We start from the raw sequence: 15,790 nt of genomic DNA, 5'->3' as shown, positions 1-15,790 counted from the left end.
CAGTAAGCGGAGCTTATGTGGGAGAATGGGGAACAGTAGTAATGGGCCTTCTGTGTTTCTCCATACAGCTGATACCTATGTGGTTGCCAATGATTCAGTCAAATATCAAGGTAAGTCACCCCCGGGTGTACTGGAAGCTCAGTTCCCTCCAGAGAAGCTCGTAACGTTCACAGGGCTCCACAATGCTCCGCTCGTTACCTGCTCCTGGTCTCTGGGGGCTGATAACGCAGGAGACCCTGCGGGACAGGTAGGGGGCCTGTGGGCCGAGGTGACAGCAGGAGCCGCTGCCCTACTACTCATCATTGATTGAAGGGGGAGGATCCCAGAGTCTGGGCGAGGCTCCGCTACTGACTAGAATACAGGCTGAAAAGCTACTCTACCTTCAGAGGACACCCATGGGATCCGGTCCCAGACACGTCCAGTGCTATTTCCTGGCCACTAGGACTGACTTTTTGTGATGGGAAGAATTCTATTAAGAGAGGATAACATTCAGTGAATGACAGAATTGAACTAGAAGGGACCTGCCCACTCCCCCCCCCCTCATTCTATATAAGAGGAAACATAGGCTCAGAAGGAAGAGTAACTTGGACAGGGTCCCACAGCCAGGGAGGGGAAGACAGAACGTATTTCTCACTGCCAGGCCCCGCCTTGAGTGACGCATTGTCACTGCAGGGCCAGACGTACTCCATGGCTGTAAATCTAGTTACTGGGGCTTAACATTAAGATGGCAAAGCTCACCACCCGCTCCATCCCAAACTGGGTCCCGTCTAAGGCACTGGGAGTATCAGGGAGGAGGGGGAGAAGATGGAAGCCTTGTTGCTGGATTTCCTCCCAGAGTTGGGGAGGGATGCTTGTGGAAGGAAGGGAGGTGACTTCAAGGGATACCAAGAGAGGTATACAGCTGTCAGCAGTGCCCACAGGCTTTGAGTACTGGTTCATGGCCTAACTGCTGTTTGTGGCCACCGGTAGGGCCAATGGCTCTGCTGGAAACCTCATTGCACCACTAGCTTCTATTGTGAAAACTGCTTGGACTTTCACCCCGAGGCATTCCAAACTGCCCTCCCCCTGCTTGGCGGTCATCTGTGGCAATTTGACCTTGCCCAGAGTGCTAAGTGGAGGCCAACAGAACTTCATGAAAAGCTAAGAAGAATAAGAAAAGCTTACAACCTAGCTCCTTCGTGTGCGTGAATGTGAGAACAGAGAGACTATAATCATGATGAAAATGTCCTGAGCACTTCCTACGTGCCGGCTTCTGTTCTGACCCCTCTGTTAACTCACTTATCCTTACAATAACCCCGTCAGGTGAGTGTTACTATCCCCACTTTGCCCATGAGGCAATCCAAACACAGACCGAAAAACCTTGTTCCCCAAGTTGTTTACAGGGGACCGAGGATCTGAACCCAGGGAGCCTGGCAGCAGAGCCCGCGACACCAGGCCCACATAGCAAACAGCCCTTGGGGGACAAGTCTAAGTGTCAGCCCCTGCACTGGTGTTGCAGTGAATGAGTCGAGATGGGAGGGGCATTATTTGGATGGATTTGGGCCAGGTGGGCTCTAAGGACATGGCACTGGCCCACGCCCTCTGTCCTGAGCCCTCCCCAAATTTGGGAGTTGGCCTTCTTCAGGCCAGACAGCCCCCGTGCCACGTGTAAGTTCCGCCTGCAGAAGAAGTCCAGGCCGGCACTCCCTGCGTTGACCGGGAACCCGAGCAGGAAAGAAACTAAACTACCGTCTTGCCCTTTCTTACAGCACTTATCTGCGGGACTCCAGCTTCGCCTCCAGGCCATTCAGAACAACGTGGACCACCACAGCCTCAGGACGCTGCCGGGCTCCACCCAGAGCAGTGCCAGCCTGGCGGCCCTGCGCAAGTGGCTGCAATGCACCCAGTTCAAAATGGCCCAGGTGGAGATCCAGTCCTCAGAAGCAGCCTCTCAATTTTATCCTCTATGAGCGGACTCCTCGGCTCTCAGTGTCAACACTCTGGTTTAGCAATAATGGGTTTCAAAACAAAACAATTCGATCCAAGCAGGTTGGGGAACATATTGGTACTGTACATTCTCTTTCTAGTTTAGTAAAAGACGTGCAAAGGCCGGTGAGGGCCAAAATGAAGCTTTCTTGCTACACATTTCTGATGACTCCTTGGGCTATCCGATTAAGTGTTTCCTTACATTATTTTTTAAAAACCAAATCATTTTTCTTTAACTAACTTCTATTTTTTTTAAGAAAAAAAAAAATAGACTGGTGGGTACTCACAGAAAAGTTGTATAAGTCCCCCTGTTGCTATTTTTGATGATAGAGAATAAATAGGGTTTTTGAAACCTTTGTAGTGTTTTTTCTTAAAATCCACTCTTGGCAATGCAATAAAAAAAACCCGTCACCATAAGCCAGTGACACTTGACTGAAGCTTTTTGTCATTATCCTGGGAAAAGTGGCAGCTTGCAAGGACCATTACAAAGTGCACTTAGAAATTAGGTGGTTAAACTGTGCCAACTGTTTTCTTTGTTTTATAATATCATTTTCCAGGACTGTCCAGTAAGTTTTATTATTTTTAAAACTAGGTTTTCAACTCATTAGTCCTAGGCTGTACTTTCTTGTAAGCTTTATGACAACCACTTTAGTTTTGTGAATAATAAATTTTATTCTTTTGTTAATACTTGTATACAATTCAATTTAAAACTGTAGATTGCATACTGGACCAGACGATTCCCCACGCTGGCACAGAACACTGCACCTGGAGCTATGTTTCATAAAACGGAATTTTAATAGTGTAAGAGCACCAAGATTTATCAGCACTTATATTTAGCATTTGACTGTGCATTCACAAATGATATTTCTCTTCTCTATCCCTGTAATGCACTGACTAAAAGAAGACTTAATATACATTTAAGCTGTATATTGACATGCTATTAAATGCATTTTTTATTATCTTTGTGAGCCTGGGGTTTTTTAAAATCAGTTTATAGAGCTAGAGTTTGGTTCCTGACAACCATTTCTTCTAAACTTTTAAAACTTCTAACTTCCATTAAGACTAAGTACAATTTTAAGAGGAAAAGGCTTTCTTTAAGATCATTTGGTGAGAGAAATACACAATTTATTTGAAGTCCATTCTCTAGGAGGGACTTTGAGGGCATGAGACTTTTTTTTTTTTTTTATGTTGGTTTTTAAGAAACTTCTCTCTTCTTCTGGGAAGTCTGATATCTTAATGCTTCTCAGGGGAAAACAAGTCCTCAAATGTTAAGTGTTTCACATGAGTTCTAGAAAGACAGGGTGGCAGATCTCCATTCTTAATGAAAACTTGTGGGGAACCAATAGGTCCTTATAGTAAGAGTATAGAAATGATTATTCTTCATATTTTGCTAACGAACTCTTTGGAAAGGCCTTCCCCTATTCAGAATTCTCCTCTGTCCAAGTCGTGCTTGGTTATGCTTCTGTGCACATTTTGTCTTGTATTATAAAAAGTCGCGCATGTACTTATCTCGCTTGTAAACTGTGACAGCTTTGAGGATATGTCCTGTCTCTGTATCCCCAGGGTTTGGCTCATAGTACATGTTTAATTAGCGTCTATTGAATTGAACGGATTTGATTAAGCAGCAGGTCTTTCTTGAGCTACCCAGTGGGCTCAGCAAGGGCTAAATTGTGACTTTCTCTTTTTTATGCAGGGATTCCTAGAGGGGGTTACAGAAACCGGCTGGAGCAGGCGGCCCTGGCTGCTGTCCCTGGAGGTTTAACTGACTTCCCCATCTGGGCTCAGCTGTAGGCCCAGCTCTTTAATGGTCCTGAGCCCACCCTGCCACAGGTGGCCAGGATCTTGGTGGCCCTATTCTACCAGTAGACAAGGTCCAGAGTCATCCACAGCTTCTTCTCCATCTTCTTTGCCCAGTTCCTTGAATGAACTTCTGCCTCAGTTTCCCTTTGTATTTGCATCCCCCCAAGGGCTGGAGATGACCCTTTAGCTCAGCCCTCCTGACTGGGTCGCCTCTAATGCTTCCTGCTATCTGGATCTGTTTCCTTTTCCCCAGTCACAACCTGGGTCCTTGGTCCCATCCAGGCAGGTCTCCCTCCTTGCCCCTCAGAACTGTGGGACCAGTTTTCCTACCAGCTTGACCAAAATACTGCCCCTGCTGGGACCCTGCCACTTCACTGGCTGACAGAGATCAGCAAGCTTCTCTGGCTTACACTCACTACCCCCTGCCCACTTCATTACCCAGTATCCTCATCTTCTTTTGTTATGTCATTGTGGTAGCCTCTCCAGCAAGTGGGGCTCAGGCACTTAGAAGAAAAAAGCCAGGAAAAGAAGGGACAGATGGAAGTTTAGCAGGACTGTCCCTTACAAAGAGGAGGAGAAGCCATTCGCCTAGGTCAGGAGTCAGACAACTGCAGCCCACTGCCTGTTTTTGTAAAAAATCTACTAGAACACAACCACACCAGCCATTTACACATTGTCTCTGGCTGTGTTTGTGCTACAACAGCAGAGTTGAAGGGTCATGAAGGAGACTGAATAGTCCTGAAAGCCTAAAACATTTACCATCTGGCCCTTTACAGAAAAAGTCTCCTGACCCCTGGCCTAGGTGAAGGCCACTGAGGAGCACTGAGTTGAACCCTTGCATGGGTATATTTTCCCCAAAGCCTCAGGGTTTTTGAAGTTGCATTACTAGTGTTTCCTCGTCTGTAAAATGTGGACAGTGACACATTCTACCTCATAGGGTTGTTGAGATGACAAAATAAAGAATGCAAGGAGAGAGCTTAAAGCAATGCCGGGCACATGGTAAGCACTCAATAAAAGTTATCGGTTACTGTTTTATTTCTCATGTTAAAGCCTAGAGAAGTAGAGCTCCTTGCCCAAGGTCTACGGCTAGTAAGAGGCAGAGCCGGAACATGACCCCAGGTTGTCTGACCCCAGGGACTGTGCCCTCAACCACGGTCCATATAGACTCCTGCTACCCCACACTCCAGCCCCGGGTGACAGCTCTGACAGCAGCAGAGAGGGCAGAGAGACTCCAATCCAGATTTGGCCAGTTCTGATTATTGGCTTGGAGAAGAGCCAGGAATAAATTCAGTTTTCCTTCCCTCACGGAATCCTACTGGTTCCAGGATGTAAACAGAACATTCTGAGATTCCCAAGGGTGGAATGGGCCAAAATCTGCAAATGCATAGATTCCATGATTGTTTGCAGTGAGCATGCCTCTTACTAGTTGGGTGACCTTGGACACGTTATGAAACCTCTCTGGACCTCTGTTTTGCCTTATCTGTAAAATGGAGCTGTCTACCCATCTCCCTGGGGGGATGGAAAGTGCAAATGAGTGGAGGACTGAGGTGGTGCTTGGGAGACCATACCAGACTCTATGGACCTCCAAGGAAACCTGTGCCACCTTATGAAGACCAAACGAGGGGACAGGTCACAGCTGCAGCTCATCTGGTTTTTCCTTCAGCCAGTCCCTCAGAAGCAAGACCTACAGGACCCATGGGAGCTGAAACGCGCTCATTAACCAAGGGTGTACAGTCTTCATTGTATGCCATTCTTTACAAGCGTGCCATTCTGCCTGACAATGGGATATTTTCAGCAACTCTCTTCCCTAAGAGTCTCATCTGAGGCCAAGTGACCGCAGCAACTTCGTCTCCATTTCCAAGCTACAACAGGACAAATAAGGTTGGATTGGATCAGAGAAGATGGGTTATCCACCAAGACTCTTTCATGAGCTGGGACTCAAGGGCTTCTGGCATTAATCGGACAATGCAGATCATTTAATATACCTCTTTAATAGAATTAATTTGCAACTATGTATTTTGGGCAAATTGGGTGTTTTAACAGTAATGGTCTTAAGAAGAATGAAGGGAGTGGTTGGAACTCAATGGAATAGAACCGAACTATGTTTTTATGAGAGTCAAACCCTCTGGGAGAGGAAGTGTTATCAGTAAGAGGCTGGCCAGTTCCTTCCACTGACAGCAGTGAGCCTCTTTTGAAGGGGGTTCAAGAGAAACCACAAGAGCCACCGTTTACTGAGTATCTACTAGGTGTTAAGCACTTCACAAACATTATCTTTACTCCTCTTAGCCCTCTCTTCCCCGTTAATATTCCCACTTTGCAGGTGAGGCAACTGAGGCCCAGAAGTTAAGTGACTCATCCAAGGTCAAGCTGGCAGTAGTAGCATTAGGACCAGAAGGCCATCTGACTTCATCAGAGCTTCACTCAGTAAATGTTATTTTCTCTCTTCCTTTTTTTGGTTCTGGCCTCTTTTGGCTAAAATGTGCCAAGAGCATGGGATAAAGCAATCTGAGGGCTCTTTTGGAGAAAGCTCAGTCTTGTTGGTTTCTCTGTTTATTAATCATCTATAATAAATTTCCATCGAGCCACTGTCACTTCATCTGACAAAGGCATTTTCTCCTTTACTTTGGGAATTCATTTACTTGCCAAAAAATTATAGCTCACAAATTAAATCACATTTAGTTTCCCACTTAATCTAATAGTTTTATGGCAAAGAATAAAATTTTCTGAATTCATCAGATTGAGATGATGAACTCTATTAGATTAGGGGTCTGAGTTCACTCAGCCCTGTTGAGACTTGCCCCTAATTCAAATAATCATAGCTACCCTCTGTGTGGGCTTACTGCATGTCAGGCACTTTAGATACAGTAATCTCATTTAGTCTTCTCAACAGTGATGTGAGGCAGGTACTTCTGTTATTAACCCCATATTACAGATGAGGAAACTGAGGCATGGAGAGACAATATCTGCAGGAGTCAGTAAGAGGCAGAGCAAACTTTGAATCCAGATATGTCTGCCTCCAAAGCCTTGGCCCTTTCTACTACATAATTCTGGCAGGTCAGTGATAGGTAGAGTCCTTTGCTACTCACCTGACCACAAGGTAACCTAGAATCACATAGAACAGAAGTCAGTAGCCGGCAGCCTGCTGGTGAAACTTGGCCCACAGCATATTTTGTTTGATGAGCTTGAACTTTCCATTTCCCCTTTCAGTTTGAATACTTCCGCTAGAGCACGCAGTCTCCAGTTTTGTACCGTTTCCCACTAACTACTGACCTCTGCCTCCTAAGCAGGAAGACCCCACAGCCTCTCGGCAGAAATCCTGTTGCCTTTGAGTTGGTGCTTCACTCATTCACCTGCTCCACCCTGCAGGCTTCTGAGTTTGCTGCCCAGTTTAGACTGACCGTCTCATTTTACAGGCCTAAGAGGGGGTGGGATTGACCCAGTGTCACTCAGCGAGCCAGTGGCCAAGCAGGACTTGGGGCTGTGCTCTCAGCCACGGTGGCCCACCTCTCCCTGGCATCACTCCCCCCCCATCTGCATGGCCATGGGCCCCCTCCACACCCCGACCCATCAGTTCGACCTCATTTCTAGTCAGGGCTGGTCCCTCCAAGGTGAGCCCTGGCGGCAGCTCTTCCCTGCAGGGTGCGCGGGACATTGGCGGAAGGCACGGATCTGGTGGAACAAAGAACTGGCTTTTTAACCACGCAGTCCAGACAGGCCCCCGCCCGCAGGCCGGTGGAGAGGGGAGCCTCCTGGGGCTGCCTGGCAGATGCCCTGATTTCCGCTCCTTCAAGTGGCCACTTGGAAAAGAAAGGAACAAGCAAGTAATCAGGCGTGAAGGACAGAAACACTCCAGGTGAGGACAGTCACGCTGCCCAGGTGGGGTGCTGGGGGATGGTGGTGGGAAGGCTCCGAAGAGGGGATCGGCCAGTTTCAGACAGCACGGTGTGCCCAGAGCCTTCAGCTAGAGAGCCCAATGCTGGGCTCAGGGCTGGGGGGCAGCTGGAGGGGAACACAGACACAGGCTCTGCAGCCAGGTCAGTTGGGGACGTTCCCGCCGACCCGCTCTATGACCACCGGCAAGTACTTCATCTCACTAAGACTCAGTCTCATCAGCTGCAAAATGGAGATGCTAATTCCTCTCTGCTGACGTTTTTGTGAAGAGTAAACGAAATGATGTCTGTCAGGTACTTAGCACAGAGAGGGAGTCATAAACAGGAATAAGAGTGAAACTTGAAGGAGCCCTCGCTACTCCTAGGAATGCCAGGCTCTGGGCTAAGCAGCCGACATTCACACAGCCATTTCTTCTTCCAACTGTAATGCCATGTGACAGCTGGTGTTTTGCTGAGATGAAATCACAGCTTGCAATGGGACCTTGGCTCCCATCCTGTGGAACGCGGCATTCCTACGCTGCTGGGCTGCATGTGGTGACTCAAGGCTCCCCCGCGTTTCTCTGTTTGAGCAACTGGGAAATCCTCCTCCATATGGTGTGTTCTCTCATCACTGGGACTTCACATGGTGTGAACACATCCTTGTGTTTGTAATGGGGATAATATTTTGAAAATAGTAAATGGATGTCATTCGTTCTTCTCCAGGAAGTCGTGTTCTCCAGCCTAGCTCCATGCATGGCGTGGGTGGCAGGAGGTTCAGATGCAGGGAAAGTTCTGGTCAGACAGGATGAGGGAATGGAGAGCCCACCTCTTCTGGACCCTAGTGGACTGTTGGCCAAAGAAAAAGGGAGACAAATGTAGGGCAGGGCAGAGAGGCCAGGTGGGCATGTCGGCAGCTTCCCTGCTGGGGGTGAGAACGTTGTAGAAATGCCCTGATGGGAATGTCCCAGGGATCCCCACCACATGGTGGTGCACAAGCCTCCAGGAGAAGAGCCGGCAGCCCTGGGCAGCCTCGGGGCTGCAAATAGAACCCCGCACCCCAGCTCCGGCAGCTCTCTCCCGGCTTGCGGGAGCGTGCAGGTCCCAGAGTCCCCGTGGCTGGAGCTGAGAGAGCGGGAAGATGGGCAGGGCCTGTGGTCAGGAGAAAGAGCCTGCCAAAGTGTGGACATTTGCAGCTGGAGGCGCCCTCACCCTCGGAGACCGGAAGGGCCCAGGCGCAGTTCTGCAGTCACCCGTCCCGGAAGCAGCCCAGGCCGGCCACGAGACCTGCCAGGACCCCGAAGGTACCACGTGGTCTGAACCTGCCTCTCTGCCTGTGCCCGAGACCACGGCTACCCCCTCGGGGGCACAGCTGGGAGCCTCCTGGAGGGGAGCCGGACTGAGGAGGCGGCTCACAGTTTGAGTATCTGTCCCAAAGACACAGAGTCATCCAAAAGGAACTAGTGAAACCAGAAGGGGCCCAAGCACCATCAATTTGCAAATTCAGGTTTTTCTACCGCCTCAGCCCCCCTACACCCAGTGAGGTGGGGCTCTGAACAGTTTTGGGAAATAAAATGCTGTTTCTTTTCTTGACGCTGCGTGTACGGTATTAAATTTGTAACCCACAATTAATCAATTAATCCTACAAACGTTTCTGATGTCAGTCACACTGGGGGTCTAGAGACCTGGCAATGACTAAGACCCAAAAGCAGAGTAGGCCCCTGTCCTCACGCATCTTATATTCATGTGGGAGGAGAAAGACAGGAAGTGCATACACTTCTCAACAAGTGTCCTTAGCTGGTGACAAGTGCTGTATTGAAAATAGACTAAGGTGATAGATTAGAGAAGGACTAGGGCTGATTGAAGAAAGCCGCAGGTGATAACCAGGGAAAGAGTGGCTGAAAAGACCTAAAATGAGAAGGCGCTGGCATATGTGAGGAGCTCAGGAAGGCCAGGGTGACGGAAGGGAAGAGGTGACGGGGGCGTGGGTACAGGAGAAGCAGGGGCGAGGTCAGGAAGGGCTTTGTGAGCCAGTGTACGGAGTGTGGCTTTTCAGTATGAAAAAAGTCACGGGCAGGTTTTTAACTCATGTATGGTCTGACTTGAACGTTTTGTAAGGATCCCTCTGGCTTTCGTGGGAACGATCCTGGGGGCGGCAGGGGTGGAAGCAGAGCGCCCAAGCAGGGGCTGTCACTGTAGTCCAGGCAGGAAGTGATGGTGGCTTGGATGGGGGTGGTGGGGGCCGAGTTAAGCAGATGGATTTAAGTGTTTTGGAGACTGAGTTGATAGGCCTTGCCGGTTTATTGGCCACTGACAAATGATCACCCCTGAGAACATGTCCCTTTTGAGAGGCAAAGAGGAATAAAGGCTGACTGTCAGGGTTTGGGCTGAGAAACAGTGGTGGTGAAGAGGCCAGGTGTGGAGGTGAGGACGATAGGGTGACGAGAGGTCGTAAGGAGAGAGCCAGGAGTCCTTCCGGGCTCTGATGAGATGCCCGCGTACAGCAAGTGTGCAGTTGGACGCACTCAGGTCTGGGGATGATTGGGAAGTGGGGACCGGAGGTACGAACGTGGGAGTCATGCACGTTTGACGGGGTGTGAAGCCCAGGACTGGATGAGCTCTCTGGGAGGGTGTGGCAGACAGAGGAGGGGGATTGCACAGAGAGGCCAGGCAGGGGGAGGCCAGCCAGCCACGGCGCCCAGCCAGCTTCTTTTCTCATCACCCACGACGAGTAAAATGGTGCTGTTTGTCGTCACCGGGCGGTGAACACAAATGTGGGCCTGAAATCTCAGTATGTATTCCTATGATCCAGACATGTTTATTACACTCTTTTTAAGTTTGACTAAAAATGAAATTGAAAACTAAGTTCTCACAGAGAACATACTTACTGCTGAGAATACGTCCCATTTGAAAGGTTGAGGGCAAACCTCCAGGCAAAAGTCAGTGGCATGAAGCCAGCCCCCTGGAATTCCACAAAACAAGGGCTCCTTCCACCAGACCCTCCTCAGCGCTGCTCTTTGAGGACAGGTTCAGAGCGGCCTCACTGGCGATCGTCTGTGTGCTTAGCTGTGTCGTCACGATCCTCTGGACCCCTCTGTCTTCCTGGGCAGGGATTGGACTTCCGTGGGCTGCGCTCACGTCAGGGGTGCAGTGCCTCCTACTCAGACATCCCCCAACCTGCATGCCCACCATCAGAGCGCCTCTTTCTTTGGGGGGGGGCCTTGCCTGACTCCCTTTTCATAACTGCATTATCCCCATGTATCAGCGAGTCTGGAAAGGAGGACATTTCTTTTTAAATTAAGGGGTGTAGGGCGGGGACCTGAGGAGCAACAAACAAAAGCTCCTGATTTCTTCTAGTTCTAACGGTGGAGACAGCAAGTTACCTCTTTGCTCTGGGAGGCATTCCTGAGGGCCTCTTTTATCTGGGAGTCAGTAGATGCTCATTTCCTATGGGAAAGGGTGGCTTGTGTTTGTCTTCGTAAAAAAAAAAAAAGGAGGATGCTTTCCCACAGGAAGCTCCTGGGAGAAGAGAATTAAGCCTGAACCCTATCCCTTCTGGGGTTCACTGTTAGAAGAACTTCTCTATTGGCCCCAGGTGGCTCTGGCTGTGGTTAGCCGACAGGAGAGGACCCCCATCCCCCTGAGGAAACTTAGTGGAAGAAATAGGGATGTGGCATGAGGGCAGGAGCACAGGGCTGAGGTCAAAGGTCAAGGGCTTCTGTTGAGGGAATGACTCTGAATGACCGACCTTGCAGCCAAGGCAGTGGTGACGAGGCCCACCAGGGGCCAGGGAGGATGAGAGCCCCGTACAGCCTTGTGGGGGGCAGGATTCTGCTTCCTGTGCCTGAGAAGCCATCCCAGGAAGACCCTCTTGAGGCCACACGGCCACCCACAGAGAGCCATCAAATGCGAGGCCAAGGGTGCCTCAGGTCCCCACGCCCAACGGCGAGCACTGAGCTGGGCCTGGCGGGAAGCAGGCTGTTTGCATCAGCCAAGGGGAGTCAGGAGGTCCAGGGCCGCCATTCATATTGTTCTGGGCAGCCCTGAAGGCCCCTCTGGTTTCAGGGAGTCCCTACTACCCCTGGGGGGCCTGGCGTGGGCTCCCCACCTTTGGTGGAGGGGCTCCCTGAGTCTGTGGCAAGACCTTCTTGAAGACTGAGAAAGGAGGGGCCGCCTGTGTCTCAAGCCCATCTCTGATTCCTTCCCTGGCGCAGGGGGGCATCCTCAGGGCCCAGGTGCCAGTGCTGACTGAGAGGGCGATTTTCCCCTCACCCACATACACAGAGCTCCCCTAAAGTCGTCCCGTACATGAATGTCTCACAGGACTTTGAGAATCTTCTGTGGAGACCCAGGAAGCAGGGACTGGGTGTCACGTGATGGCTGGCTTGTTGGGGACCAGGGGCAACCCTGAAGGGTCTGAAGTCTGGAGCCAGATGTAAGTCCCCAAGGGATGGGTAGAGAGGACAGGAGAGTGTCAGGCTCCTGCAGGCTTGGAATGAGGACCCAACTGCTGTGACCTCAATCTGGTGATGCTGGGACCCTTCCAGTCCCTTCCATGTGCACATCCTGGAGAAGTAGCTGGCCAGGGATTATTACTCTTATTTTATAGGTGAGAAAACTGAGGCTCTGAGAGGGGAGAGGACTTGCCAGAATCACATATTAATTGATTCATGTTAGTACTAAATGAAGTAAGTCAGAAAGAGAAAGACAAATACCATATGATATCACTTATATGTGGAATCTAAAACATGCCACGAATGAACCTGTCTGTGAAACAGAAACAGAATCACGGACGTAGAGAACAGACTCGTGGTTGCCAAGGGGGAGGGGGTTGGGGGAGGTCGGGGTCAGCAGATGTAAGCTATTATATATGGAATGGATAAACAACAAGGTCCTACCGTATAGCACAGCCATAAATAAATAAATAAATTTTAAAAAAATAAAAAATAAAAAAATAAAATCTGTGTAGCACAGAGAACTATGATCAATATCCTATGATAAACCATAATGGAAAAAAATATTTTTAAAAAAGGATGTATATATATGTAGAACTGAATCACTTTGCTGTACAGCAGAAATTAACACAACGTTGTAAACCAACTATACTTCGATTAAAAAAAAAAAAGAAATCACAAAAATTGATCCACGTTAGATCCATGAATCCCTGACTCCAGCTTCCAGGGGCTGGGGACGCTGAGTGTCCTGTTTGCTTTTCATGGACTGGGAAGATAACTGGATGTAAATCTAGCTGGGATGGACCATTTGAAATCTGAGGGCCTGTCTGGGTTGGAAGGGCCTAGAACTTATAGCCACACAGAACTCGGTCTGAATGTCACCTCTGCCACTTACTGCTTCTCTGACCCTTGGTGAGCCACTGAACCCCTCTGAACCGCAGTTTACTCTTCCGCGAAACAGGGACGATCTACATCCTCCTAGGCTTGCAGGAAGCCTTAAAAGAGATGATGTATGTGAAGTGCTGGCAAGTCGACCCTGGGTGTCCCTCCATCTCCACACTGGTGTCACTGTCTGTTTGCATTGCCACCACCAAACTGCTCCTGGGGGCGGGGCCCTACCCTGTTTCTCTGAATCCCCAGGACACAGCATGGTCAGCACCTAGGGTAGGAGTGGACGCAGGCTCTCCAGGGGTTGACAGGTTCACACAAGAGAGGAGAAAGCTTCTGGAAGTGTCCACGGGAGAGGGCAGACATGAGAGCTGTGCACGCAGGGCTGTCTGTGCCGTCCAGAGGAGGCAGAAGTCACTGGGCTCCGTGCACCTGTGGGCTTTTGGTCCATGCGGTCAGGGAAGAGGCAGCTTCTGAGAGGATCTGCACAGCACATCAGATGTGGCCATGCAGCGAAGCCAAGGGGTGGGGGAGGGGAGCCTGAAACCTGCAGACGGGGAGGCGTGCACGTGGAGTGGCGCTGCGGGGAGAGGTGTGGGATGGCTCGGGGAAGGGCAGCCAGGCCAGAGACCGTGGCCAGGGAGCGGTCCCTAGCCGTCAGTGGGGTAGGTTTGAGGAAGTTCCTGTGGGCAGACAGAGGATGGACGGAATGAGGCAGAGTTTGGGGAAAGTGGGGAGTGGGACCAGCGCTGGGGGTTGGGACAGCGGAGGTGGGACTGGAGAACAGATTGGAGGGCCAGGGCAGGACCCACCGGATTTGAGGGCGGGGAGGACTGGGACGTCTGAGGTTTCCAGCTGGGACCTCAAGCATCGGGGAAGCTGAACCCCAGTGTTCAGTGTGCTGCCTGCCATGTATCAGATGCTCTGTTAGTATCTGGGGAATGACTGAATGGATGAGCAAAAGATTGACAGCTGAAGTCAGGAGCCTGAGGCTGTACATTCAGGAGAGCCGCTCCCCAGCAGAGGTTGGGGAGGAGAGGTGGCCCGAGGGGTCGGATGTGCTGGATAAGGGCGGTCACAGTGGCGCCCGGAGTCTGGGCTGGTGGCACTGTTTGTGCCAGGGATGGAAACAGGAGACAGGGCATCAAAACTACTATGTCAAGGAATTGTTCAGGTGCTTTCCTGACAGCTACTTTGGGAAGCGGGAGGAGGGAGCTTAATGGCTCCCTCCTGGGCGGGGGGGTGGCAGGGGAGGGTGGAGGACGGAAGTGGACGTCCAGTGGGGCCGGTCACTTGGCAGGCGGGGTGGGTGGGCAAGCCCAAAGATGAGGCCGTAGCGAGGCCACCACCTGGAACCGAGTGCCGCCGCTCCCTCCACCTCACAGGACCGTCTTCCGTGAGGTCACACACGGCGAGTCTCAGGGCGGCATCGGAGGGAAGGAAGGAGGAAGAGCCGTCCCCCACTGGCCGGGGCAGTCATTCCAGCACACGTCCGTGCGGCCACCCCGGTCACCTGTGGATCCCACCGTGTCCCACACCTGGGTGGCGGCAGCAGGACCCCGAGCAGGAGTGGGGAGGCTCACGGGTGGGCACGGGGCTGGCAGGCGGCCGGGGCACCCGCTGTTTGCCGTGTTGGTCTCTGTCCGGAGCTGGAACCGTGGCCAAAAGCCCCAGAAAGGCGGGGTGGAGGTGGGAAGTGGCAGGGGGACTCTGCCGCTCTGGGCTGACGGCTCCCCAGTACCTGTCCTCTCCTAGGCTGGTGCGCTTCCTGCCCGCCGGGCACCTGCAGGGGTCAGCAGAGCCTCACAGCCAGGCCTGGTGCTCCCTGCCTCACGCCCTGCTGGCCTCGGGGTTTGCTGCTGTGAGTCTGGCCAGGCTGGGGTGTTTGGGAGCGAGTACGAGGCCGGAGGCGTCCCACCGAATCTTCACCAGCCCCCAAGAGGGGACCCGGGTAGGTGGCCAGTGGGTGGAGGAGCTCTCCCTGTGGCCTGCGTGGCGGCCTTTTATTAATGACAGCAGTGACAGTGACAGCAATGACGGCCACCACCCACTGTGCGCCTACTGTCTGCCAGGACACGTGTCAAGTTTCGGCTAAAGACAGCTCATGGAATCCCAGGTGGAGGTCGGGGGGGTGGTGTGCCACTGAGAGGACAGCCTCCTGACTCTCAGCGGGGACTTCCACGGCTTCCCTCCGCTGCCTTGACCCCAGATGCCTGAGACACAGGCCCTTTCCTCCGGAGCCGCTGCACTGAGCCGACATCCCCCTGGGCTGTCAGCTTGGAGAAATTCCAGGCCCCCAACTCCGGGCACACAGGGCCCTCCCAATTGCCTCCACGGAGCTGACTCTGAAGCCGTGGGGAACCCAGGCAGAGGTGATAGGGTCCAGCAGCACCCCAACTGTGGGGAGATAGTCTGGGTTGGGGTCCCCCTCGGTCGTGTCCAGTGGCTGCATGCTGAAGGCACCATCCAGTCTGCCAGGCACTTTTCCGGTTTCAGCTCTGAACGTCCCATATTTTAGGAAAACCCTCCAGTCCCAGGCGAACTAGGATGGTTGGCCAACCTCCCCTCAACTGAGTCAAGGATCAAGATGGCCGGGTTGGGGATGAGGGAAGAGCTTGATACCTTGGAATCCCCATAAATGCCAGCCTCGGGGCATTACGATAAAACCATATAGAAACCAGGCAAGCAAAGTACCACGGGCAGCCAGGTACCCAAGGTACCTGGGTCTATAGCAGGGTCTCAAGGAAGGACCACACCGCCACACTCAGTCCGCTCTCTCCTTCCCCACTCCGCCACAAATGACAACTGACAGCCATC

The 15,790-nt window shown here is 51.6% G+C and overlaps 1 protein-coding gene across 8 annotated transcripts in view; it reads left to right on the top strand.

Moving 5' to 3' along the window:
• UNC79 (unc-79 homolog, NALCN channel complex subunit) overlaps window positions 1-10,260 on the top strand; it is a 257,982-nt gene extending 247,722 nt beyond the window's left edge. For all 8 annotated transcript variants that reach the window (XM_082384436.1, XM_082384433.1, XM_082384434.1 and 5 more), the window contains 2 exons: window positions 69-110; window positions 1,749-10,260. In XM_082384436.1, the coding sequence (XP_082240562.1) occupies window positions 69-110; window positions 1,749-1,949 (243 nt within the window). In that variant the 3' untranslated portion in view covers window positions 1,950-10,260. The remainder of the gene's footprint in view (window positions 1-68; window positions 111-1,748) is intronic.
• The last annotated feature ends 5,530 nt before the right edge of the window (window positions 10,261-15,790 follow it).

This window comes from Balaenoptera borealis (genome assembly GCF_965194805.1).
Source record: "Balaenoptera borealis genome assembly, chromosome: 3".
Classification (NCBI taxonomy): domain Eukaryota; kingdom Metazoa; phylum Chordata; class Mammalia; order Artiodactyla; family Balaenopteridae; genus Balaenoptera; species Balaenoptera borealis.
This window is presented reverse-complemented; position numbering and strand designations above follow the sequence as displayed.